This window comes from Nematostella vectensis, chromosome 8 (genome assembly GCF_932526225.1).
Source record: "Nematostella vectensis chromosome 8, jaNemVect1.1, whole genome shotgun sequence".
Lineage (NCBI taxonomy): Eukaryota > Metazoa > Cnidaria > Anthozoa > Actiniaria > Edwardsiidae > Nematostella > Nematostella vectensis.
The window spans coordinates 14,181,915-14,207,480 of NC_064041.1; the positions used below are offsets into that span (position 1 = coordinate 14,181,915).

General features: G+C 42.9%; 3 protein-coding genes across 9 annotated transcripts in view; all 3 read right to left on the bottom strand.

The window, feature by feature from the left end:
• Positions 1-25,566, bottom strand: part of LOC125570322 (para-nitrobenzyl esterase-like) — a 32,586-nt gene that overhangs the window by 5,670 nt on the left and 1,350 nt on the right. Inside the window, exons 4-6 of one of the 2 annotated variants that reach the window (XM_048731877.1) lie at positions 24,592-25,284; positions 24,085-24,282; positions 17,174-18,181 (exon numbers count right to left, since the gene is read on the bottom strand). In XM_048731877.1, the coding sequence (XP_048587834.1) occupies positions 17,174-18,181; positions 24,085-24,270 (1,194 nt within the window). In that variant the 5' untranslated portion in view covers positions 24,271-24,282; positions 24,592-25,284. Of the gene's footprint in view, positions 1-16,352; positions 18,182-19,256; positions 19,631-24,084; positions 24,283-24,591; positions 25,285-25,566 lie in introns of those variants that run through there. The other variant, XM_048731878.1, reaches the window with a different exon arrangement.
• Positions 320-24,194, bottom strand: LOC116617177. Of its 4 annotated transcripts, none has more exons than XM_048731889.1 (4): positions 24,154-24,194; positions 1,748-3,168; positions 1,011-1,318; positions 320-729 (listed from the first exon to the last, which is right to left on the bottom strand). In XM_048731889.1, exons 2-4 carry the CDS (start codon positions 1,830-1,832, stop codon positions 514-516), a joined length of 609 nt encoding a protein of 202 aa, XP_048587846.1. In that variant the 5' UTR covers positions 1,833-3,168; positions 24,154-24,194; the 3' UTR covers positions 320-513. The 4 variants fall into 4 exon arrangements, with proteins under 4 accessions (XP_048587846.1, XP_048587845.1, XP_048587848.1 ...); XM_048731888.1 differs by lacking the exon at positions 24,154-24,194 and having other exon boundaries at positions 1,748-2,313; positions 3,088-3,225; XM_048731891.1 differs by lacking the exon at positions 24,154-24,194 and having other exon boundaries at positions 1,748-1,861; positions 2,195-3,204.
• Positions 3,792-13,691, bottom strand: LOC125570328. 3 transcript variants are annotated; one of them, XM_048731886.1, is made up of 7 exons: positions 13,502-13,691; positions 13,016-13,054; positions 12,599-12,701; positions 10,696-10,960; positions 4,796-4,930; positions 4,606-4,692; positions 3,792-4,301 (listed from the first exon to the last, which is right to left on the bottom strand). In XM_048731886.1, the coding sequence occupies exons 4-7, from the start codon at positions 10,720-10,722 to the stop codon at positions 3,801-3,803; spliced, it is 750 nt and encodes a 249-aa protein (XP_048587843.1). In that variant the 5' UTR covers positions 10,723-10,960; positions 12,599-12,701; positions 13,016-13,054; positions 13,502-13,691; the 3' UTR covers positions 3,792-3,800. The 3 variants fall into 3 exon arrangements, with proteins under 3 accessions (XP_048587843.1, XP_048587844.1, XP_048587842.1); XM_048731887.1 differs by lacking the exons at positions 10,696-10,960; positions 12,599-12,701; positions 13,016-13,054; positions 13,502-13,691 and adding an exon at positions 6,099-7,102; XM_048731885.1 differs by lacking the exons at positions 10,696-10,960; positions 12,599-12,701; positions 13,016-13,054; positions 13,502-13,691 and adding an exon at positions 5,227-7,102.

Genomic DNA, 25,566 nt, shown 5'->3' on the forward strand with positions numbered 1-25,566 from the left:
AAGGCGTGGTCAGCCCCTAAGGTGTAGTTAGCCCCTAAGGTACGGTCGCTCCCTAAGGTGTGGTCAGCCCCTAAGGTGTGGTTAGCCCCTAAGGTACGGTCGCTTCCTAAGGCGTGGTTCGCTCCCTAAGGTGTGGTTAGCCCCTAAGGTGTGGTCAGCCCCTAAGGTGTGGTCAGCCCCTAAGGTGTGGTTAGCCCCTAAGGTGTGGTTAGCCCCTAAGGTGTGGTTAGCCCCTAAGGTGTGGTCAGCCACTAAGGTGTGGTCAGCCCCAAAGGTTTGTTCAGCCCCTAAGGTGTGGTGTATCAATCTACCGATGGACTGCCTAGAAATTATGTCTTTGCATTATACAGTTGGCTCTTGATAGCTAGAGCCTCGGAGAGCAAGACCAGTGTCACCTCCGTCTGCTCCAAAGAAAGGTAAGTGAACACTATCCCCTTGGTATGACATCATACAAACAGTCAAATATAGGTTTGTATAACTTAAATCAAACTTGAAAAGAACACATCTGCGCCCTCAAGTTTGTACGGTAGTAAATTGCATTTTCAGAACTGGAACTGAACCCTCGTTTTGGTTTGTGATTCCGGCATCAACCTGTTCACTAGCCGATACGTCAAACCACCAGATATGAACCGTTTCGTCGGGGTACAGGGCGTCTCCCCAGTCGTACTCCTGATCAGGATAGCACCCAACGCGCTTGTTAACGGTCATGTCACCACCAACCACCTGTAGCTAGAGATAAGTAAAGAACAAAAAACAATTGAATGTGATGTGGACAGATGAAGGTTGAAAGAACAGTTTGTCCAAGACGGGTCCAGGACTCAATGGGAAGAGATGAAATAAAAAAATCAAAATGTTTATTAAGATTCCAGGCTGCTACTCATATAGACTCTATCTATGTTTGAACTATGCCACCCTCTCGATTTGCGCCATTCCACGACGTAAAAATGTAAAGAGCAAAAAATGTAAAAACGCCCACGGAAACTAAGGCCTTACACCAGTTGTTTTCATACCTCGGCAATGTACGTCGTGCCCGCTATCAGTCTGAAATACGGCACAAGACTTGGACACTTCAGTGTGTAGTCCGTACTGATAGTGTACCGTCCAGACTTCTCTCTTATCACAGTGGTTGTTTCAGGGTATCGTAATCGAAAGGTTATGTCGAACGTTGTCTCCTTTGTCTTGGTCATATCCCCGTGTACGCAGATGGCTACGACATACATGTCTTTATTGGTTCTAAAGGCAATTTTCTCCCATTTATCTGGTTGATATGTTATGTCGCCAGATGTGCTAGTTGGGCACCTTGAGACAAGGAACGGGGCTGAAGACATTAAATAAATATGTCAAAGAAAAGACATGGGGAAATGGAAAATGAGCCTTATTATTATTAAGACTCTTTTCTCTTTATTCCGCTGGAAAAACAAAGCTTCTATTAGCAAAGAAGCTCTTTATCTGTCCTATATAGACCTCTGCTGAAGCCTTTGCTGAGATCTCTGCTCTTAGAATCACTCCAAGATTGCATACCACATTGCCTTAGCAACGTAATTAGTATTGGAATTTGGGGGGAGGGGGGGGGAGTCAAAGTACCGAAGAGAGAACATAGCTTTTCGTGGCTCATGCGCGCGTCTTAAAATAGCCTCCTCCTGGGAAACGCCGTGACACCTATAAGATACGAGAATGTGGGGAAGTTGATTGCCCCTACTTATGAACCCCTGGTTATATACCATTTCTTTAAAACGTTTGATCTTACCGTGTTCACAGTTGTATCCTCCATAATACGGCATGCAATCGCAGACATACATTAAAAGCTTATTAATGCACGTCCCACCATTCATACACGGAGTACTGACGCAATGGTCGATCCCTGGCAACAAATGCGCGTTACAGTAAATTGCTTTAAATCTAGAACAAATATATTGTAAACCATGAAAAGTCCATACCAAGCCCCCCGACCAAACTGCAGTAAGCCTCTCTATTACCCAAAACTTTAAAGTGGGCCCAAAGGCGTCCCCACCCCTTTGGCCTCCAAAAGTGGGACACTATTGTTTATTGAAGGACCGTCAAATACTATCCCTTTTTCCATATGATTCCTATGAATAATCTACTCCAAGTTATCATTTTTATTGAACGATCGTCATATACTAGCAGCCTTTTTTTTGCATTTGATACCTATGACTGCGCACCATCGGTACTTAACTTTTTCACAGTGTTTGCCTTCGTATCCCGGATTGCAATGGCACTTGAATCTGCCCTGGCCAAGATTTTCACATCTTCCATGGAGGCAGACCCCTTGATGGCATATGTCTTTGGAGAGCTCTTAACAAACAACGCATTTAAACATCACAAGAAGTAAAACAAAGAAATGGGGAAAAATAGAATATTTGATCATATTTGATAAAACAATATAGGGCAAAAGAGTATAATTTTTTTAGGGAAGGAGAAATCTTACTTATTTCTAACTTCTGTTTGAAGCGAGTCATACGTAGGCTAGACTCAGAGTTTCGTGGCCAATTGTTGATCAGGCGCGCACTCCCTTATGTCTCAGCCATGTGCATAGTGTTTGTTTTCGTTAGAAATAAGTTAAGAATGCGTTTCGCGGTCACAACAGCAAGACAATGGTTGAAGCGTACTTCCTACTATGGTATGTGACCTCATGATAAGGCGATGGACGGACAAAAGACTCGAATGACAACTTTAAACAGATGTGCTTGTCATGCATGTACTGTGTTACGTTTGTTTGTGTTACAAAGACGCCTTGTGACGTACGTATGATATATGTACTTACGTTTAGCAGGGTGTGGTAGAAAAGACACGCCTTGTGACGTACGTATGATATTGGTACTTACGTTTAGCAGGGTGTGCTAGAAAAGACACGCCTTGTGACGTACGTATGATGTATGTACTTACGTTTAGCAGGGTGTGGTAGAAAAGACGCGCCTTGTGACGTACGTATGATATATGTACTTACGTTTAGCAGGGTGTGGTAGAAAAGACACGCCTTGTGACGTACGTATGATATTGGTACTTACGTTTAGCAGGGTGTGGTAGAAAAGACACGCCTTGTGACGTACGTATGATATTGGTACTTACGTTTAGCAAGGTGTGGTAGAAAAGACACTAAATGGGTTTTATTAAATGTTTTTGTTATTCAACTCCTTGTAGCTGAAGCATCTGGAGGAGTGTATTTTTGCTCATTTTGCCCACACTTTCACGAGAATCATGCACTATTTTGCCAGACTTGCAGAGGTCTAGTCTCGCACCGACATCGAAGCTGTTCAAACTCTCCATCAGTACAAGTACCTGGAATAATAATTATGGATGGGTTAAGTTCAACAAATAAGTTAACTCGAAATGATAAGCAAAAAAAACATATACTGCAATGATTAAAATGGGTACTTATTTGATTTTCTGTGACTCTTGGGGGCGCTTATCAAAGAGGGAGCGCTTATTGAATTCTCAGTGGAGTGCCCCCCCCCCCCCTTGGACAAAAAATTGGTACACTACTGCTTTCAGGTGTTTTTGTTTGGTGGTGGGTGGCTCTTATTTGGGAGAGGGCACTTATTTAAGGGAGGGGGCTATGTTTTAATCTAAGGGTATACAGAGTAAACATACCAACAACAGGAAGCCCAGCTTTGGTCATTTTTACTTTGTTGAGCTTGGTGAGGTCCCTGACTTCTCGATCCCTGATGGTGTGGTATGGGATATACTGAACAGGAATAGCATAAGGCTTTTTGTCTCTGCATTCGTCAGATACCATGAACACTAGGACGTGGGTGGCACATTGCCTTTTTTTAAGAGGTTCTTCAGGAACTGATCATAGTCTCCAGCCTTTTTTCACAAGCTGGCAACATCCTGGGAGGCTTTTTTTCCTTGTTGGATTCCAGACTCTCTTTCAAATCTTTGGACATGCTAAGAAGAGGGTCCAGACAGTTCAACATTTCTTTTGTTACTTCTCTAAAGCGAGTTGCCTGCTCTAAAAGCGTGTTAAACTCAACAATTTCCCAGTTGAGTGACATCAACTTCTCAGTCTTTGTGTTGGGGGGATCAAATTTCTTTCTGAAGAGTTGAACAGCCTTGGCAAGCCCATAATAGAGAAACAGGATGTTGTTATTGAGCTCATTGTTAACAGCCACTACTGGGTCCCTTAACTCTTTCCCACACAATTTGTGGACACTAAGAGCTTGCGATACATGGAGTCGGTCATCATACAGTCCCTGTAGGGTTTCAAGTGCTCCATCAACATCACCATTCCATACTTTTAATAATGACTCTTGTAAGGCTTCCTTCACATCAGTCCCATCAGTCTTTATCCAAAATTGTTAAAAAAAACACACAATGGAATAATTAATTAAAACTTAAAAACCAAGTTTACCAATATCTGCAATCAACCTCAGCACTTCAACATACCAGTTCAGTAACCCTGCTCTGATATGGCTTAAACCCTCCTGTTAAAGCAACCTTATACAAATCATCCATGATGGTTCTATTTATTTAAGTGTGGGGAAGGGGTGTTAACAAAATATTACCAACCTCCCACCATGAAACTGCACCCCTACCCCCTAGCCGTAAATTAAATTCCCCCTCAATCCTTCTATATGTTGGTCTCACCTGTATTTCTGGCTTAGAAGAGAAGTCACTCTTAGCAATGGCATTCAGTTGGGCTTGTTTGCTTCTGCATGGTATGTTGGGTTTGGCCTGCAAAATGATAAATTTTATAAACTCTACAGCTGTAACTAATTGAAACCTTCCCCTTCAAACAACTTATCGTCTTTTGTCTTTGATCTGTGCATTTTTTTACCTTTGAGGGATCACCAATGTCTTTCTTGTCACAGCCATTCCACATAGGGCCACGAAACAAGCGCTTAAACTTCCCACCACCAAACTCTGCCTCCATTGTGTCTAGCCATATTTTATAGTCAGGGGACACAGATATCTGAAATAATACAATTATCGTAACCAAAATATAAATATTTGATTTGATTTTCAATGTTTACATTTGAGATCCACTGACACAACAAGCAATATTAATTTGTAATGCTTGACTCAAATACAGTCAAATGCTTTCTTAGCGACCAGCTTTCAAATACGTGATAACATTTCAAATTCCCATTTGGATAATTTTCAGTCAAACTCTTTAAATAAAAAGCTGTTGAAAGTGAGTACTTAACAGTCACTGAGGTGGTCGCTTAGAGAGCTCAGACTGTACATTAAATAGGTTATAATAATAACCTGTGCTATATGTGTACAACTGAAAAACTCAATGCGGTACTGGATCATTCCAAATGGCATCCTATCTAGCTGCAAGGATCGGTTAACCCCATGAAGGCACTGGCACCATTTGTAAACCAAGTTGGGTTTGCCTTGCATTTGGAGATTCTTCATGACATTAATGGAAAACGTTCCAAAATCCTTTGGATGTGTGCGTATGCCGCAAGCCTTTGCTAACTCAAGATATAATGCATCCAGAATGGTCCCCTGAAAGACTTTACTTGCATGCCTAAACAGACCAAGGAGGAGTGTATGTGCATCCACAATGCCAAGGGCGGGGACAAGTGTAGTAAGACGTTTACTGTGTCTAAGATACTCTAAGGTGCTACCATACAATCGTAGTCCGATCGCTCTAGGAGGCCGCCATCTTACTTCGCCCCAGTCCCCCTAGTCCCTCTGCTACTACAGGTAGCCCAATACTAATTCTTCCATTTGAACAGTAACCTAACATACAAACGTGTAACTTATGGTCTACTTCTAAATTGACCTATACAAGTAAATATTCTAACATTGTTCTAATGGTAACTAACAGCAGTCATTGTCAATCAGTATTCTTCAATGTATCTGCAAGGTCTGCGGCGCACTCTCTCTGATCGCCTCAGGGTTGGCTGCTCTGGCGTAGGGCACGGCTGTGGTATTCGATTCCCATCTCCTTGTGTGGGTCCAGACATTTCATTGAAGGTCTCTTTCTCGGAGACTGATGGTTGTTGTACCGGGAGAGGGCTTGACTGGCTTTGTATTGCTTCCGGAGTCGTGTATCTCTCGGGAAGTATAGGGGCCCTGTACTGTGTAGAAGCGTATGTTGGCTGAGGGCTTCCTAAGGCTCTTCTTACCTGTCGACGGTTTCGTCTCAGCAATCACTTTGGTGTTTGTATTACAACCGATCGTGTGGTTTCGTGTGGCCTGATTATCGTCCCCTCCGTCTTTAGGTCTGGTATCCATACTCGATCACCTTCTGCTAACTCCTCTCCCTCTGCAACTCTGTGTCTGCGGTCATAGTCTTCCCGCATTTCTCTTCTGTACTCTCTTTCTCTCTTTCTCACTACATCATTGTCTGGGAGTTGAGGTTTCAACTCGTCAGGGTGGCACGGTACTCTTGTTTTTAGTTTGCGACCCATACTTAGCTGTGATGGAAAATATCCGTTGTGAAGCGGTGTGTTTCTGTAGCTTAGAAGAGCGAGGTACTCGTCATCGCACTTCTTCAGAAAGTTCTTTATTGTCTCGACGGCTCATTCCGATTCGCCATTTGACTGGGCGTACCGAGGTGATGAAGTTATGTGATCGAATCCCCATGTTGCAGCAATCTTGTTGAACTCTGCAGAGGCGAACTGTGGTCCGTTGTCGGTAACTAAGATATCTGGGATTCTATGTCGACTAAAGGCATTCTTCATCTTGTTTACTGTATCACAGGCTGTTACATTCTTGCTCACCAAGTATATTTCGATATCGCGCGAATAGTAGTCGATTATGTGCAGGTAGTGTCGGCCTTCATGTTGGAAGAAGTCTGCTCCGAGTTTGGACCACGGTCGCTCTGTGAAATCTGTTCCCTTCATCGGTTCTATACGTTCTTTCCGATATTTTTCGCAGGTGGCACAATTGCGAACCATCTCTTCAATTTGTTTGGAGATTCCAGGCCACCAAACGGACGATGCTGCATTGTCCCCTGTCTTGGATATGCCTTGGTGACCATCATGTAGGTACCGTAAGATATCTGGCCTGAGACTCGACGGAATTACAAGTTTTCGTCCCCTCATCAATAGGCCTTCGTGGGTGGATAAGCTTCCTCTTTCACCCCAGTATTTCTTCGCGGGCCCATAGAGCTTCTGTTTGGTTTCTGCCCCCCCCCCCCCCCCCCCCGTTCTGTACGTAATGCATCACGACTTTCAATGCGTCGTCTCTCTTCAGCTCTGACCGTATTTCCTCTAGTCTCTTGTCGGGTGCTGGCAGGTGTAGCAGTATGGTATTCACATAACAGTCTGCTTCAGCGTACAGGTGGTCAGACTGGCACGACGTCTCAGACCTCTTTTCGTTTAGTGGGCACCTAGATAGTACATCTGCGGTATAAAGTTCCTTGCCTGGAGCGTGCCGAGTATCAAAATCGTACCTCATCAGCCTCATTCTGAAACGCTGTATGCGTACCGGCAGCTCATCGATCATCTTGGAAGTAAACAGGGGTACAAGGGGCTTGTGGTCTGTTTCGACAGTGAACTTCATGCCTACCAATAAATCGGACCAGTGCTCTAGGGCCCACGTGGTTGCTAATGCCTCTTTTTCTATCTGTGCGTATCTGCACACGGTTTTTGTCATAGATCTGCTTGCATATGCAACAGGACGCATTCCTCCGGATGGCTGCTTCTGCATGAGTACTGCCCCCAATCCAAAGCTGCTTGCATCCGCGGAGACTACAGTCTCTTTCTCGGGGCTATACAGTGCAAGCACTCTCTCTGAGGCCATTTCTTCTTTCAAGTCATCGAAGGCATCATCTTGCGCCTTGCCCCAAACCCATGCGCTATTCTTCTTAAGCAGGTCGCGAAGTGGTTGCGTCTTCTCTGCTAGATTGGGACAGAACTTCATTAGTTGGTTCACCATCCCGAGAAATCGTCTCAGGCTAGGGATGTCCCTAGGTTCATCCATGTCGACGATAGCTTTCACCTTGGCGGAATTTGTCTTGATCCCCTCGTTATCGATCACCTGTCCAAGGTACTCAATCTTCTTCTCTGAGAACTTACACATGTCTGGGTTCAGTGTCATGCCGATTTCCGTGATGCGTTGAAGGACGGCAGCCAAGTCTCTTATCGTGCTCCGCTTGGTCTTTTCCAACGACCAGGATGTCGTCCATATGACATAGTGTGCCTTCTATTCCATCCAGCTCCTGGTCCATTTTCTTCTGAAAGTATTCCGGTGCAGAGGAGATTCCGTATGGCAGACGGCGAAACATATACCGCCCAAAAGGAGTGATAAAGGTAGTAAGCTTAGCGCTTTCCTCGCTTAAGGGAACTTGGTGGAAGCCTGAGTTAGCGTCAAGTTTGGAGTAGATCGATCCTTTGGCTATGTTTCCGAGAGTCTCTTCCACTTTAGGCATTTGGTATACTTCTCTTCTGACTTCTTTGTTGAGCTTCGTGAGGTCGACGCATATTCGCACGGTTCCATTTGGCTTTTGTACCACTACTATCGGTGCGCACCAGTCCGTGGGCTCGTCTACTGGTTCTATCACGCCGAGCTCCACCATCCGGTTTATCTCTTGCTCCACTTTCTTTTGCAGTGGGAGCGGTACTCGTCGAGGAGTTGTCAAACAAAATGGCTTTGCTCCTTTCTTAAGACGGATTGTGTACTCTCCGCTTTGTTTACCTAGACCATTCAAGAGGTGTGGATTCTTGCGAACTATGGTTTCCTTGTTGATGAATGGTTCTTTATTTTGCTGTAGGTATTGGGGATTTCGTGTATTAACCCTAGCTTGCGGATAGCTGGGATCCCTAGAAGCAGTTTTGTTGCACCTCTCACTACGTAGACACATTCTTCGATGCATGCTTCCCCGAGCTGTAGGTTCATGATTGTTTGTCCAACAGTTTCTAGTGGTGTATCCCCTGCGCCTGTCAGCTTTCTGTCTGACGGCGAGAGTTTCCCATACACCTCTCTGTACACGGTTTCCGGCATCACAGAGACCTGGGCTCCGGTATCAATGCACCACGTTAGCTCGCATTTCTCTACTCTCAGCTTCACATGCCATCCAGGATCGCGAATATAATCGGTAGATATCTCAGGCATTAATGCTTCGGCCTCACTGACTTGATTTTCGGAAGACGTGATGTCGACGTTTTTATCTTGATCCGGTAATGTATTGTCTGTTTGAGGGACTGCCAAAACCCGTCCCACGAATGTCGGGTTATGCTCTAAAACCTCACCCTCATGTGCATCTTCTACTTGACTTACTCTTGTATTCGGTTTGCTTCTACATACAGCAGCGAAGTGCCCAACTTTGGTGCATTTATCACAACGCACGTTAGCTGCTGGACAGTTGATTTTGCCTCGAGGATGGTCTCTGCCACAGTATCCGCATCTATCAGGTGGCTGTCTCCGTTGACTTTTTGTCTCGGACCGCTGTGCATACTGGGGTGCTGTTTTTCCAGGTGCTCTCAATCCTACTCTCTCGATTGTTGCCGTCTTTGATTCTTGTAGTTCCAGACTAGATGCTTCTTTCATCGAGAGGATTATTATTGTTTTATCGAGTGAAATCCCTGCCCCTTCATCGCACAACTTCAATTTAGACCTATCATCTACACAGGAAAAGGTAAGCTTATCCCTTATAGCTTGCTCGAGGAATTCGGGTGGGAATTTACATTCTGCAGCTCTTTCTCTTACAGTGACTACCCAGGAGTCAAAACTCTTATTTGGTTCTCGTTGGAGCTGGAGCCAGAACTTCTCGCGGAGCATTAACTGTGGGTCTCGTTTAGTAAAATATTGGTCAAACTTCTCTATCACCGTCTTGTAATTATCCGGGTTTTCGCCCGGTATAGGGTCTCCACCATCTGGGTTTGGTTGATCAGGGCGAAATACAAAGTTACTATATATTTCTAGGCATTTGTCTCCAATATGATTGAGCAGTAAACCCACCTTGACTTCGTCAGGCTTCGTGGAGGTGGCAGTGGCCTTCAAATAAATTTCGAATTTTTGCTTCCACTTTTTCCAAGAAAACGCTGGATTTCCGCTCGAAATTTCCAATACTTCGGGTGGCTTCACGAATGGCGTGCTGCTTGCTATCTTCTGACACCATGTAGTAAGACATTTACTGAGTCTAAGATACTCTAAGGTGCTACCATACAATTGTAGTCCGATCGCTCTAGGAGGCCGCCATCTTACTTCGCCCCAGTCCCCCTAGTCCCTCAGCTACTACAGGTAGCCCAATACTACAACAAGTTTTGTTTGGTCTTTGATTAGTTTCGACGTAGTGGTAATGATTTCCAACAGCTGATGTTGGGTCAGATGGACCAATTGACTTAACATCTGGTCAGGAGCTCTCACTGTATCTGCTGTGGCATCATTTGTCATTTCCTCCACATATTATGTTTTGCATGTAATGCCATAAAACTGTTCAGCATCAGTTACTGTTTTAAATTTGCTCTTCATATAGGTAACAACTCTCTGTCGTACTGGTCCCCCGACAAAAGAAAAGCAGAAATATGTACGCTGTTCTAAAGGTTGTATCTTTATTGGGGGCTACTTATTCCTTGTTCACATTAGTACTGTGCAAGTAAACAGTAGGAGTATCCCACAAATAAGACATTATTATGCAAGCATCATCAAACAACGCAGATAAAAACTAAAAGAGAGAGAAATACCAAGGGTCCCAGGAACTAACACCTTTCCCTATGGTGCTGGGCCCATTCATACTGCACAATATATTTTTTACAAATCAATAATTATTCTATTTACCTTTGCAGGTGTAAGTGGTGCCAGCATGACTTGCTATAAAGTTGGCAGCTTCCAACCAATACTTCGATTTCGTATTTACCGATGGCCACTCTGAAGCTGTGGGCTGCAAGTCCTTGTGCCGGGCAACAAACTGGACCAAGGCAATGTCCTCCTTTATTAGCCAAATATTCTTCGACTGTTTTGGGGATTTTAGGCGTAATAAAGGGGATGATTTCCCACGAAGACCACAGGGGTGGCTCGGTCTTTTGGGTGAAACATTACTTCCCTATGGAAGAAAGACAAAATTCGCTTGGTTAAGATTTTTCTAAAATATTTTTCTGATGCATGCATTCAAAACATTATTTTATTCTTCTGGTATTTCTACTATAAGATTAAAAGGGAAGTTCGATATGATCTTTATCAACTGTAAAGTTCGAATAAGTTACACTTGATTTAACCTATCGAGTGTAAAATTCATAATAAATGTTGGTTGTCATTACTACGTGTATGAGTTATTAGTCACATCAAATCCTCATAGGAATATGGTCAAGGAAGAGGAGAATGAATTTATTACATGCGGCAATATATTGGATAAAAAAGGCGTCTTCTGTTTTACAAAACAGCATTTCGCATGAAATGCACTCTCATTTCGTGTCCCCGAAACAAAAGCTGCACATCTGTACCCGACCCATCGGGTCCTCAGGTAATGATTTCCGAAACGCCACCGTTTTCACTATTTCCTGAAAAGGGCGAGGCAAGGGGATACGTACGTACTTTCAGGCTACATACAGGGTCTCAGGGGAGTTATTGCCAATTGGGTGCATGCGCGAAGAACGGGGGGGAGCCAATAATACTCTGCACTCTGAATTACTGCTCATAGTAATGATAAACGCATAATATTAGCTTTTAAAGTGTCATCTAGTAAATCTAGTGACAAACAAGCTTTCAGAGAGCAAAATTTACCCACCCCTCCCCCCAAATATCCGAGGTAAAAAAATTCTAGCGCTGTTGTGAAGCTTGTCACCTAAACAAACTTATAAAGTCAAAAGAGGCATTATAATCTGAGAAACAGAACCAAAACATGAAAAATCCACTACTTTTTAGTTTTTGGGAAACGTGTCAAAAAACGGTCGCCAAGGTAACATGGAGCGTTTCCTAGGCATGTCAATGGCATCAAAACGTCCGCAGATAGTATTTAGGAAAAGACAACAAGTTTTAGCCTTTTAGCTGCTATCACAAGTTATAGCAATTTCCCCGGAGGGGGGAATTAAAGAGCCCCCCCCCCCCCCCCCACCCTCCAATTATGAATAGGGTTAACTGTATATACGGCAAGATATAATTTTTCACCAACTGATTCCCGGAGGACATTTGGCGGTTTAGTCGAACTAAGCTATGAGGTGTTGATGTTTGTCCTCATGCCAAAGAAGAATGCATAAGGAAACAAGTGACACGATTTTAGAGGAAGGGGGGGGGGGGGGGGGGGCTACGTAATTTTTCATTATTAGAATCTTATTTTAAGGACGCCTTTTTCGTATAATTATTGAACAGTCACCTGTTTTATTTATTTGTTTTTTTTTAAATACCGTATTTTTTCGATTAGACCAAGGGAGCTTGAGATACTTTGTCAGAAAATCCAACTCAAGTTTTGAAAGAATAATGACAAAGTTTACTTGCTACCGTGATTTAATGGTGCGGTGTGTATTTTTTTTTTCAACTGCGGCGGTCATTGCTAAAAAATTTTTACATTTTATTCAGCCACTTTTCGAAAGCAGTCTTCTTTCGCAGGCTACTACTGAGGAAAAAAAAAAGAAAATCAAATATCAAATAAAATCATTACACCGAGCTGCTGTGCACGAAAACAAGTTCTGAGAGCACACTTTTTAAGCGCCGTCGTAGGTTTGATTTTAAAGCTAGAAGCACTCACTTCAGCACTTATTGCAGGTCTTCTTGCAACGTTTTTGATACTTGCAGTCGTTCCACAGAATTTGGCGTACCGAACACACCAGCACACCAGGTGTCTCTGCAGTCTGCAAAAAAAAAGACAAAACAGATGAAGGAGAAGCAATTGTACAAAATGCCTAATTCGCGAATATGTAGCGCGTCAAGATGAAATCATTGGGCTTTAAACTAATCTTCAAAGATTTAGAAAGCAACAGTCAGGATAGTTAGTCAGTGTTTATTGGTCATCAACACTTATGTTGTTTTCACTTTATTTTGTCATGACGAACCAAGTGACGAAATAACAGTACTACATACCGACACGGACTGCATGCCAGACGGACAAGGGTCAGGTGCTGTTTTCTAAGTACGACTTACTGATGCGTGCACGTGCACTACCTACCAGCATTGCCGCCTGAGGAACCGGAATCTGTCCCGCCATCTTCAAGATACGAAAAAGCAAAATAGGAGTTGTGATCTGATTTGTGATGCTTTATTGGCTAAGGCCACTCAATGAATTTGCACTTTTCTAATTATTTTCAATAGTCCGATGTTTGCGCGAAAAATCCCCACACACCAGAGTCTAAGAAATACGGTCAGTACTTCATCTGCCATAGAGATCATTAGTAAACAGTTCATATTTTGTTCTTCGGCGATAAAAATCGCTTTTTGGACTTTGAGGCGTGCGTCCTTTTAACAAGCTTGCGAAACTTGACTTCGGGGAATACCCACAAAGTGTTGGGTGTGGTTAGGGGGGGGTGCCGTATCATATGGAAAAAGGATTGTACCTGATGCTTCTCAGATATAAAATAATAATTTCTTGGCGACCTGGGGGGAGGGGGGGCAACCTGCTCTAGGTACCGCCCATTAGCATAACCCGATAACCTACCTCCGATCTCGCTCTTGATCCAACCCACGTGTGAACTAACGCGCGCATAGACAGAGTAGGAGTGGCCTGGGCACGAGCGATCAGTCACCCACGGGGAGGAACCACGCAACACCCAGTGCGGTCCACCGCTGTCCCTATTGCAGGCGCTGCTTCCGCGGCCACCAATGCAAATCATCGTTGATTGGTCGACTTTCCCGCCATTTTTTGAGCGGCATTCTTTATGGACAATCACAGGGACGCGAGACTGCTGAAGTTTGTCCGCAATTTTCTTGAAGTCGTTGGGTAGTATTCTGTCCCAACCTTTATTTTAAAAAAATATGTCTATTTTTATTTGTGAATCAATCAAATTTCGAAAAAAAGACGCTTCTAGGCTGGAATAAAAAAAAAAAATAAAAAAAAAAAAACAGGCAGCACCACAATATCACTTGTTAGCAAGAAAATCAACCACTTTTACAAAACATGGTTAAAAGCTGTGGACTATTAGTTGAAGCATATAATTTAGTGAACCGTCGAAGCTTTAAATTAATGCTTCAACATTTTTTTTTTATCTAATGTTTCTAAGTTTTCAGCCTTTTTCCAATGAATTTGTTTTGGTTTTGGCTGAGTTTATATATATATATTTGGGAGATCTCCACTGAGCAATGTCTTAACTGAGAAACTTCAAAAAAACTTGCAAAGAGTCTTTAGACCATTCAGACGAATGGCAACATCTGTTAGATATGCTTATGTAAATATTGACAACTTTTGCGAGAAAAATTCAAGAATATTTTAAAAGAATCATAGACACAAACCCACCAAATCAAGGAACAATCATGATTCAAGTACAAATTACCCATTTACCTGTTATATAGCAGTTACCGCCCGGTTTAGCAAGACTGCCCTGTTTGGGCAAGCACACTGTATTCACGGTCGCGCTCAGCTTGGCCGGACTAGCCAGTTTGATGAGGGCGATGTCGTGCCGCAGATGACTTCGACTGTAGCCTTTATGTGGGATAATCTTAGCGATCTTCAACTGAACCCCATCGTCTTGACGCAAGTGAGAACCTAATGGGAAAAGTGTGCTGGTTGAAGGAAAAAGGTAACGTAAAGGTTTTCTTGAAGCATAGACAGTCAAGCCAATCAATCATTTGTTTTGCGATTAATCAAGATGAAACGTACAATTAGGTTGAAAGACTTCGTAAGAGAAATGGAGACGGATGCAGACTGGCAGGCCACCCCTCTGGTAACCGTGTAAACAGAGACAGAAGGGCGGGGGGGGGGGGGGGGTCAATAAAGCTTCGCTGGTATCGAAATGAAAGGCTTGGTTATTCTCTAGCCAAAAAAGCTGATCACTTTTAGCAAATTTTCACGCGCGCTCATTGGTCCATACGGGTCACGTGCACATTTTCACAAGACAAATATCAGTCGATAAAACGTCCAGCAAAAGTGATATCTGTCATGAGAACACTTTAGTGCAGTCAAAACTAGCTTTTTGTCTGCTCAATAACTCCCCAAACAAACACCAAGATTTTCAAAACGCTAAGGCTAAGGCACACAAAAGATTATAATTTGATTATAATTTTATAGAATTTATCCTGGAACGTGAAAGAAAAAGCAATAACAAAAAACTTCACAACAGCGCGCGCTCTTGACGTCATTCCCGTGCAGAAGACATTTCAAAATTGAAAATTTTTGCTTTACACGAACGCGCACTATAAAAGGGACTTGCCTAAGGCAAGCTGTCATTCGTCATTAGAGACTTCACTGAGTGCAGCGCCCCGTAGAGAAAAGCCAGAAAGCTAGATTAGAGTTCAAAATTGGCCGAAACACATCATTGAAGTAACCAGTCTTTTTATTAGCCTTTTCTTAAAACAAAACGAAAAATGACGGAAAATTAGATAGGTTTTGAAAGGTTTTGAAGCGATGAATAATTTTGCAAATTTGTTGTTTGTCCGCGCGCGCACCTGAATGACGCCATTTCGAATAAGCGCTGTATTTTTCAATTCGAACGAGCGCTGTGTTTGATTTCTCAATGACAATTTTTGCTCGTTTTTGTAGAGAACCGACTCCAAATACTTTCCCGAATATGCTTGATAGTTCTTTAACATTCTTTTGTTTACTTTAAAGTTGTCGTAGTTTTCCGTACGGCTGTTGTATTTTTTGATATATTTTTTGATATATTTTTTGATATATTCTGGCAGTTACGCTGCGCTCGGGCTGAAATGAGCTCGAGTCGGGCCCAAAACATATTTACGCCCGCGAACATCAACTATATTGTTATAATTTTTCACGAAGGAAACATCATATGGCAAACAAACTCGGTAGGTGTCATGTAGGTGGATGCAACAATATGGTCAAGTTATCCAAATGTGGAAGTGTGTCAACAGTTTTCTCCAGGATTGGAGAAGCAATGGCGCTACACTTGCAGTGTCATTGCAGAATAGAACTATATACCTATCAGTAGACCTTGTCCGTGCAAATGGCAATTCCTAAATGACAGTTCTAGCATCGAAAAATCAGGGGACTCGATTTAATTGAATGCAGGAAATTATTGATAAATCATACGATTCTTAGTTATCACCTTAAAGCCGCATTGTCACCAGTTTACTTCCGGAGGTCCGACAGAAACCTCAACCGTCAAAAGACAAAAGAATCTATTAAAATCCGAGATATTAAACAGGCAACCCGCTCTAAATTATCTATCGCATCCTCAAAGAAACTTCCAATAGACATAGACACACTCCTTTCAATATTTTGAAACAATTTTCGCGTTTTCCGTTAAAAATCATCGGATATTGTTAGGTAATCGACCGAAAGTAAACTGGTGACAATACGGCTTTAAATATAACAAATAAATAAGACCACAAGAAACTTTTGATCTTAGTACTTCCATGTGCCATTCGCCATTTGCACCAACGTATTTTGGAAAATGTGTAACTACAACTGATTGTCTGTCATACTCAATAAATTATTCAAAAAAGTCTTGCTCTGCCTTTATATTGTTTTGTATTGTTTTGACGTAAACTAGTTGACCCAGCCATATGGAAACAGGCCATGCCCTAACCAGAGGTCACATTCTCTATCCAAATACGAACGCGCAAAGTCCAGTCCGCCGTCGGTGAAAAGAGCGGTCACCTCAGGATACGGCTTCCAGCCTGAGCTCTCAACCTTATTGCTATGGATAAATCTACCAAGCTCCCTTCTTAAATTGACCATGAATCTCTTATCTCTGGCAGATGGCGAATAGCCGAACGCTTCAGGGAAACCGAAAAACGCCAATAGATCCCACATGTGAAAGGCGTAAGCACTGGTCTTGTCTCCCACAAGCGTGACTGGCTTACTAGGCCAGTTGGTCACCACGTAACGATAGACACTACGCAGTCCGGTGGACGCGCCAACGGCAAGCACACGTGTTGGGCACGTGACTCGGATATCCGTGACGATATTAGCGTACGAAAGCCGCGGATGTTTGTGTTCAACCAGGTACATTGAAAATACTTTCTCGATTTCGGCATCACTCAGGAATCTTGAGAGCCTCTCGCTGGCGTATCTCTTGAAGTCACTCAGGTCTGCCTTTGTGTTGAAGAGCTTTCCGGGAAGGTAGTCTATCTCCTGAGCTGTTGTGCCTAAAATGATGGGTACATCGTTGATTCTCCTACCGGAAGACAACGCAATAAATGGTGGGTATGGTACCACATGCCCATCGACTGTTGCCAAGGCACCGCTGAAAAATCCCGGAGTCGGAAGATCGGTCAGGTCTGGCATACTCCAGTAAGGGTATACATTCCACGGGCTCTTCTGTATAATTCTAGCTACATTAGAACGGTAGAGGCACTCACGCGTAGAAGCAAGGCTGTCATGGGCACAGCCCATACGTTCGACAAAAACCTTGTTGTCACTAGAAGCATCATTGGCTGATTTACTGAATACAGGGGATGCACTCATAAGGATAGCACCGTGAAAGAGTCCATTAGCTAGCGGGGACACTAACAAAGCAAGGGAGGAAGTGGCACCAGAACTTTGACCAAGAAGTATAACCCGATCGGGATCTCCACCGAAACGTGCAATATTTGTATGAATCCACGACAACGCCATAATTTGATCCATGAATCCGTAATTTCCAGACGTATTGCTTTTGGAGCCGTCTGAGAGAGCGTCTAGGCTCAGAAATCCAAACGCGTTAAGTCTGTAGTTGAAAGAAATGCCGACAACACCCAAGTTACTCACAAATTCCGGGGTCGGATGAATCCCCCTATCGTGTCCAGATCCGTAAGTCAAGTCGCCTCCATGAATAAATACAAGTACAGGCTGCTTGATATCTACACTTGGCGTCCAAACATTTAAATAAAGGCAATCTTCGCTGCCGATGACTTGATCTTCGCTGTTTAACTGAGGGCAAACTTTACCGTAAAAAGCAGCATTAAAAGTACCTTGCCAGCAGTGATTATGCCCACATGGGAAAGGTGGTTTCCATCGCATGTCATTTATAGGGGGCTTGGCGTAGGGAATCCCCTTGAACACCCAAGCATTTGAATTCCTAGTACCTCGTATTGTTCCACCATCAGTGGCTATAAGAATTGAAGAATCTTCGTCGTTATTTTCATCATTTTCAGAGCTCTTCCCTCGTATCAGTAACGCAATAAGGACGGCGATGAAGATGACAGTTGATAGGATGAGCACAACGATTATTATGTTGCGAACCTGATACCAAAAAAGCTTAACATTAATAAGGGAAGGGTCATTATTTATCGGGGGGGGGGGGGGGCGGATGCTAAGTTAAGTTTAATTAAGTTTAATTTTTTTTCTGGTGCATTCTTAGAATTAGTATAAGAAGGTAGTATAATTTCGGCATTTAGAAGGCCTAAAAATCTCAAAGACATCCTTGCGCCTTCTAAATTCAAGCAACGTGCGGCCACTGAAATCAGTAACCAAGAGAATAATAGTGGTTGTTTTAAATGCGGGAAGAAATGTGATCTCTGTAGCAGTTATTTTGTTCAATCACGACATTTCATTAGCGCTGCAACTGGCAAGAAATACTTTATAAGGCAACGTGTTTCTTGTAATTCTAAGAATGCAATTTACCTAGCAACCTGTCGGAAATGTAATTTACAATACGTGGGTTCCTGCACTACGGAATTCAAGGTGCACTTTCGCAATCATAAGTCCAGTATGAGAACCAACAAGAAAACATGTGAAGTCGCCAAGCATTTCAACCGCAGCGAGCATAATTTGAGTGATTTTGACTTCATTGTAATTGAAACAATAGCTAGGCAGGATCTGATTGGTCTAGACAGTGTTCTTCCCAATAGAGAAGCGTACTGGATGATGCAATTATTTACTTTGGCTCCCCATGGTCTAAATAAACGCAGGGAGTATAAGTCGAAAAATCGAATTATTTCAATAACACATAGCTTTATCAACAATTTGTAATCGCCGTTAAAATGGTGTAATTTAAGTACACTATATTTAAAGAATTCACAAGTTGTAAGTATATAAGGATGTAGTTTTTTACCCATTGCATTTTTTAGCTTTTTAACTTATTTTATACTGAAGAAGGCCGAAGGGCCGAAACGTTTAGTAAATTTTTAATAATGTCTAAAAGTTGGGAATCGTAGCCTCTTTCTTCACACTACTATATATATATATATATATATATATATATATATATATATATATATATATATATATATATATATATATATATATATATATATATATATATATATATATATATATATATCAAATTGAATTTGCTTATTTGGAGTCGTACACTTACTTTTTTAGAAGCATGGTGCTTTTCGATTTGTATTTCGTCTAGCTCTTCGTTGACCAACGAGCTCATTTTGGAACAAATAGAAAGTCGTCTTGGTAGCAGTTATATTCGGGTATCTGTCACCAAATTCGCTCGAATTTCGACTTCATCAACAACTGCGACCTTATTCTTTGACTTGTAACCGACAATACTCGTATGCCTGTAGTAACCTAGATAGAAAGAAAGCAGCCCTTGACCTAAAAGCTCTTCGTAAGTTGTCAAGCGCTTGGTGCCAACAATAAACTGCGATTACGGTGAGGCATTTCGGATGGTCATACCATTACGTCATCCCTCGAGAAAGTCCACAGGCATCCCAAACAATTGACTCATACCCAGTCTCTAAAAAAGGGGGGGAGAGGAGTTTCTGTATAGTAACTGCGGAAATAGGTAGCCGAAATAATTTATTTTTGATTCCTTACTCCCGCCCCTACTACCATGAGCATTGAGGCTACCTCCTTAGTTAATAGTGTCGAGCGAAACGTATGACGGCACGAAAGTTCCCTATCTGCCTCCATTCTCCGTGTGGATCATACTCTTCGTTGGCTTTTTCCTATATCCGACAGAAACAGTTGCAGTGCATGATGCAGCAGATTTGATTGACAAGGCAGACTCATAGGGTCCTGGGCGAGATAGTTTATTCGGATTGCCTTTGACGCAGCCGGAAATAATGCAGGCTACCATACCTCAGTTCTGGGGGTACTCCCTTGTGATTACCCATAACCCATTGCGCAAATTCCAAATTTTAGCAGGGTTAAGTTTAGACAGGGTTCAAGCCTCATGTAGCCATTTTTAAACTTTTAAAAAAGTTATCACACATTCGTCTTTCAGGTCTTGACTGTGAAGGAGATAGAATGAGTGGGATTCTTGTTTATCAACTTCTATATGACCGGTCCCTAAAGTGTGGTCGATTCCTAATATATGACCGGTCCCTAAAGTGTGGTCGATCCCTAATATATGACCGGTCCCTAAAGTGTGGTCGATTCCTAATATATGACCGGTCCCTAAAGTGTGGTCGATCCCTAATATATGACCGGTCCCTAAAGTGTGGTCGATCCCTAATATATGACCGGTCCCTAAAGTGTGGTCGATCCCTAATATATGACCGGTCCCTAAAGTGTGGTCGATTCCTAATATATGACCGGTCCCTAAAGTGTGGTCGATCCTTAATATATGACCGGTCCCTAATATATGACCGGTCCCTAAAGTGTGGTTGATCCCTAATATATGACCGGTCCCTAAAGTGTGGTCGATTCCTAATATATGACCGGTCCCTAAAGTGTGGTCGATTCCTAATATATGACCGGTCCCTAAAGTGTGGTCGATTCCTAATATATGACCGGTCCCTAAAGTGTGGTCGATTCCTAATGTATGACCGGTCCCTAAAGTGTGGTCGATTCCTAATATATGACCGGTCCCTAAAGTGTGGTCGATTCCTAATATATGACCGATCCCTAAAGTGTGGTCGATTCCTAATATATGACCGGTCCCTAAAGTGTGGTCGATCCCTAATATATGACTGATCCCTAAAGTGTGGTCGATTCCTAATATATGACCGGTCCCTAAAGTGTGGTCGATTCCTAATATATGACCGGTCCCTAAAGTGTGGTCGATCCCTAATGTATGACCGGTCCCTAAAGTGTGGTCGATTCCTAATATATGACCGGTCCCTAAAGTGTGGTCGATTCCTAATATATATGACCGGTCCCTAAAGTGTGGTCGATTCCTAATATATATGACCGGTCCCTAAAGTGTGGTCGATTCCTAATATATGACCGGTCCCTAAAGTGTGGTCAATTCCTAATATATGACCGGTCCCTAAAGTGTGGTCGATTCCTAAGATATATGACCGGTCCCTAAAGTGTGGTCGATCCCTAATATATGACCGGTCCCTAAAGTGTGGTCGATTCCTAATATATATGACCGGTCCCTAAAGTGTGGTCGATTCCTAATATATGACCGGTCCCTAAAGTGTGGTCGATTCCTAATATATATGACCGATCCCTAATGTATGACCGGTCCCTAAAGTGTGGTCGATCCCTAATGTATGACCGGTCCCTAAAATGTGGTCGATCCCTAATGTATGACCGGTCCCTAAAGTGTGGTCGATCCCTAATATATGACCGATCCCTAAAGTGTGGTCGATCCCTAATATATGACCGGTCCCTAAAGTGTGGTCGATCCCTAATATATGACCGGTCCCTAAAGTGTGGTCGATCCCTAATATATGACCGATCCCTAAAGTGTGGTCGATCCCTAATATATGACCGATCCCTAAAGTGTGGTCGATTCCTAATATATGACCGATCCCTAAAGCGTGGTCGATCCCTAATATATGACTGATCCCTAAAGTGTGGTCGATTCCTAATATATGACCGGTCCCTAAAGTGTGGTCGATTCCTAATATATATGACCGGTCCCTAAAGTGTGGTCGATCCCTAATATATGACCGGTCCCTAAAGTGTGGTCGATTCCTAATATATGACCGGTCCCTAAAGTGTGGTCGATTCCTAATATATGACCGGTCCCTAAAGTGTGGTCGATTCCTAATATATATGACCGGTCCCTAAAGTGTGGTCGATCCCTAATATATGACCGGTCCCTAAAGTGTGGTCGATTCCTAATATATATGACCGGTCCCTAAAGTGTGGTCGATTCCTAATATATGACCGGTCCCTAAAGTGTGGTCGATTCCTAATATATATGACCGGTCCCTAAAGTGTGGTCGATTCCTAATATATGACCGATCCCTAATGTATGACCGGTCCCTAAAGTGTGGTCGATCCCTAATGTATGACCGGTCCCTAAAGTGTGGTCGATCCCTAATATATGACCGATCCCTAAAGTGTGGTCGATCCCTAATATATGACCGGTCCCTAAAGTGTGGTCGATCCCTAATATATGACCGATCCCTAAAGTGTGGTCGATCCCTAATATATGACCGATCCCTAAAGTGTGGTCGATTCCTAATATATGACCGATCCCTAAAGCGTGGTCGATCCCTAATGTATGACCGGTCCCTAAAGTGTGGTCGATTCCTAATATATGACCGATCCCTAAAGCGTGGTCGATCCCTAATATATGACCGATCCCTAAAGTGTGGTCGATTCCTAATATATGACCGATCCCTAAAGCGTGGTCGATCCCTAATGTATGACCGGTCCCTAAAGTGTGGTCGATCCCTAATATATGACCGATCCCTAAAGCGTGGTCGATCCCTAATATATGACCGGTCCCTAAAGCGTGGTCGATCCCTAATATATGACCGGTCCCTAAAGTGTGGTCGATCCCTAATATATGACCGATCCCTAATGTATGACCGGTCCCTGAAGTGTGGTCGATTCCTAATATATGACCGGTCCCTAAAGTGTGGTCGATTCCTAATGTATGACCGGTCCCTAAAGTGTGGTCGATCCCTAATATATGACCGATCCCTAATGTATGACCGGTCCCTGAAGTGTGGTCGATTCCTAATATATGACCGGTCCCTAAAGTGTGGTCGATTCCTAATGTATGACCGGTCCCTAAAGTGTGGTCGATCCCTTATATATGACCGATCCCTAAAGTGTGGTCGATTCCTAATATATGAACGATCCCTAAAGTGTGGTCGATCCCTAATATATGACCGATCCCTAAAGTGTGGTCGATTCCTAATATATGACCGGTCCCTAAAGTGTGGTCGATCCCTAATATATGACCGATCCCTAAAGTGTGGTCGATCCCTAATATATGACCGGTCCCTAAAGTGTGGTCGATTCCTAATATATGACCGATCCCTAAAGTGTGGTCGATCCTTAATATATGACCGATCCCTAAAGTGTGGTCGATTTCTAATGTATGACCGGTCCCTAAAGTGTGGTCAGCCCCTAAGGTGTGGTTAGCCCCTAAGGTTCGGTCGCTTCCTAAGGCGTGGTCAGCCGCTGAGGTACGAACTTTAGAAGCACACTAGCATACACACATTGGCACCAGTCGGGCCAAGACGGGACGCTAGCACAGTCTATTACCCGTGCAGTTCGGCAACCATCGACAGCTGTTTCGTCCTTATTAGGAATCGTCAGCATGGCATAGCCGGTTTGCCAAAAATAGAATATTTGATCATATTTGATAAAACAATATAGGGCAAAAGAGTATAATTTTTTAGGGAAGGAGAAATCTTACTTATTTCTAACTACTGGTTGAAGCGAGTCATACGTAGGATAGACTCAGAGTTTCGTGGCCAATTGTTGATCAGGCGCGCACTCCCCTATGTCTCAGCCATGTGCATAGTGTTTGTTTTCGTTAGAAATAAGTTAAGAATGCGTTTCGCGGTCACAACAGCAAGACAATGGTTGAAGCGTACTACCTACTATGGTATGAGACCTCATGATAAGGCGATGGACGGACAAAAGACTCGAATGACAACTTTAAACAGATGTGTTTGTCATGCATGTACTGTGTTACGTTTGTTTGTGTTACAAAGACGCCTTGTGACGTACGTATGATATATGTACTTACGTTTAGCAGGGTGTGGTAGAAAAGACACGCCTTGTGACGTACGTATGATATTGGTACTTACGTTTAGCTGGGTGTGGTAGAAAAGACGCGCCTTGTGACGTATGATGTATGTACTTACGTTTAGCAGGGTGTGGTAGAAAAGACGCGCCTTGTGACGTACGTATGATATATATACTTACGTTTAGCAGGGTGTGGTAGAAAAGACACGCCTTGTGACGTACGTATGATATTGGTGCTTACGTTTAGCAGGGTGTGGTAGAAAAGACACGCCTTGTGACGTACGTATGATATTGGTACTTACGTTTACCAGGGTGTGGTAGAAAATGGGTATTAAATGTTTTTGTTTTTCAACTCCTTGTAGCTGAAGCACCTGGAGGAGTGTATTTTTGCTCATTTTGCCCACACTTTCACGAGAATCATGCACTTTTTTGCCAGACTTGCAGAGGTCTAGTCTCGCATCGACATCGAAGCTGTTCAAACTCTCCATCAGTACAAGTACCTGGAATAATAATTATGGATGGGTTAAGTTCAACAAATAAGTTAACTCGAAATGATAAGCAAAAAAAACATATACTGCAATGATTAAAATGGGTACTTATTTGATTTTCTGTGACTCTTGGGGGCGCTTATCAAAGAGGGAGCGCTTATTGAATTCTCAGTGGAGTGCCCCCCCCCCTTGGACAAAAAATTGGTACACTACTGCTTTCAGGTGTTTTTGTTTGGTGGTGGGTGGCTCTTATTTGGGAGAGGGCACTTATTTAAGGGAGGGGGCTATGTTTTAATCTAAGGGTATACAGAGTAAACATACCAACAACAGGAAGCCCAGCTTTGGTCATTTTTACTTTGTTGAGCTTGGTGAGGTCCCTGACTTCTCGATCCCTGATGGTGTGGTATGGGATATACTGAACAGGAATAGCATAAGGCTTTTTGTCTCTGCATTCGTCAGATACCATGAACACTAGGACGTGGGTGGCACATTGCCTTTTTTTTAAGAGGTTCTTCAGGAACTGATCATAGTCTCCAGCCTTTTTTCACAAGCTGGCAACATCCTGGGAGGCTTTTTTTCCTTGTTGGATTCCAGACTCTCTTTCAAATCTTTGGACATGCTAAGAAGAGGGTCCAGACAGTTCAACATTTCTTTTGTTACTTCTCTAAAGCGAGTTGCCTGCTCTAAAAGCGTGTTAAACTCAACAATTTCCCAGTTGAGTGACATCAACTTCTCAGTCTTTGTGTTGGGGGGATCAAATTTCTTTCTGAAGAGTTGAACAGCCTTGGCAAGCCCATAATAGAGAAACAGGATGTTGTTATTTAGCTCATTGTTAACAGCCACTACTGGGTCCCTTAACTCTTTCCCACACAATTTGTGGACACTAAGAGCTTGCGATACATGGAGTCGGTCATCATACAGTCCCTGTAGGGTTTCAAGTGCTCCATCAACATCACCATTCCATACTTTTAATAATGACTCTTGTAAGGCTTCCTTCACATCAGTCCCATCAGTCTTTATCCAAAATTGTTAAAAAAACACACAATGGAATAATTAATTAAAACTTAAAAACAAAGTTTACCAATATCTGCAATCAACCTCAGCACTTCAACATACCAGTTCAGTAACCCTGCTCTGATATGGCTTAAACCCTCCTGTTAAAGCAACCTTATACAAATCATCCATGATGGTTCTATTTATTTAAGTGTGGGGAAGGGGTGTTAACAAAATATTACCAACCTCCCACCATGAAACTGCACCCCTACCCCCTAGCCGTAAATTAAATTCCCCCTCAAT

What these genes read in the sequence shown, in the direction of transcription:
- LOC125570328 (XM_048731885.1), bottom strand. Translation starts at nt 5,379, where the DNA reads ATGAAGAATCTCCAAATGCAAGGCAAACCCAACTTGGTTTACAAATGG. An exon ending in ACATTGGTGATCCCTCAAAG is followed by an intron (nt 4,693 to 4,795) that starts GTAAAAAAATGC and finishes ATCATTTTGCAG; the next exon opens with GCCAAACCCAACATACCATG. An exon ending in CTTCTAAGCCAGAAATACAG is followed by an intron (nt 4,302 to 4,605) that starts GTGAGACCAACA and finishes TTTTGGATAAAG; the next exon opens with ACTGATGGGACTGATGTGAA.
- LOC116617177 (XM_048731889.1), bottom strand. Translation starts at nt 1,832, where the DNA reads ATGAATGGTGGGACGTGCATTAATAAGCTTTTAATGTATGTCTGCGAT. An exon ending in AGGATACAACTGTGAACACG is followed by an intron (nt 1,319 to 1,747) that starts GTAAGATCAAAC and finishes TAATGTCTTCAG; the next exon opens with CCCCGTTCCTTGTCTCAAGG. An exon ending in GCACGACGTACATTGCCGAG is followed by an intron (nt 730 to 1,010) that starts GTATGAAAACAA and finishes ACTTATCTCTAG; the next exon opens with CTACAGGTGGTTGGTGGTGA.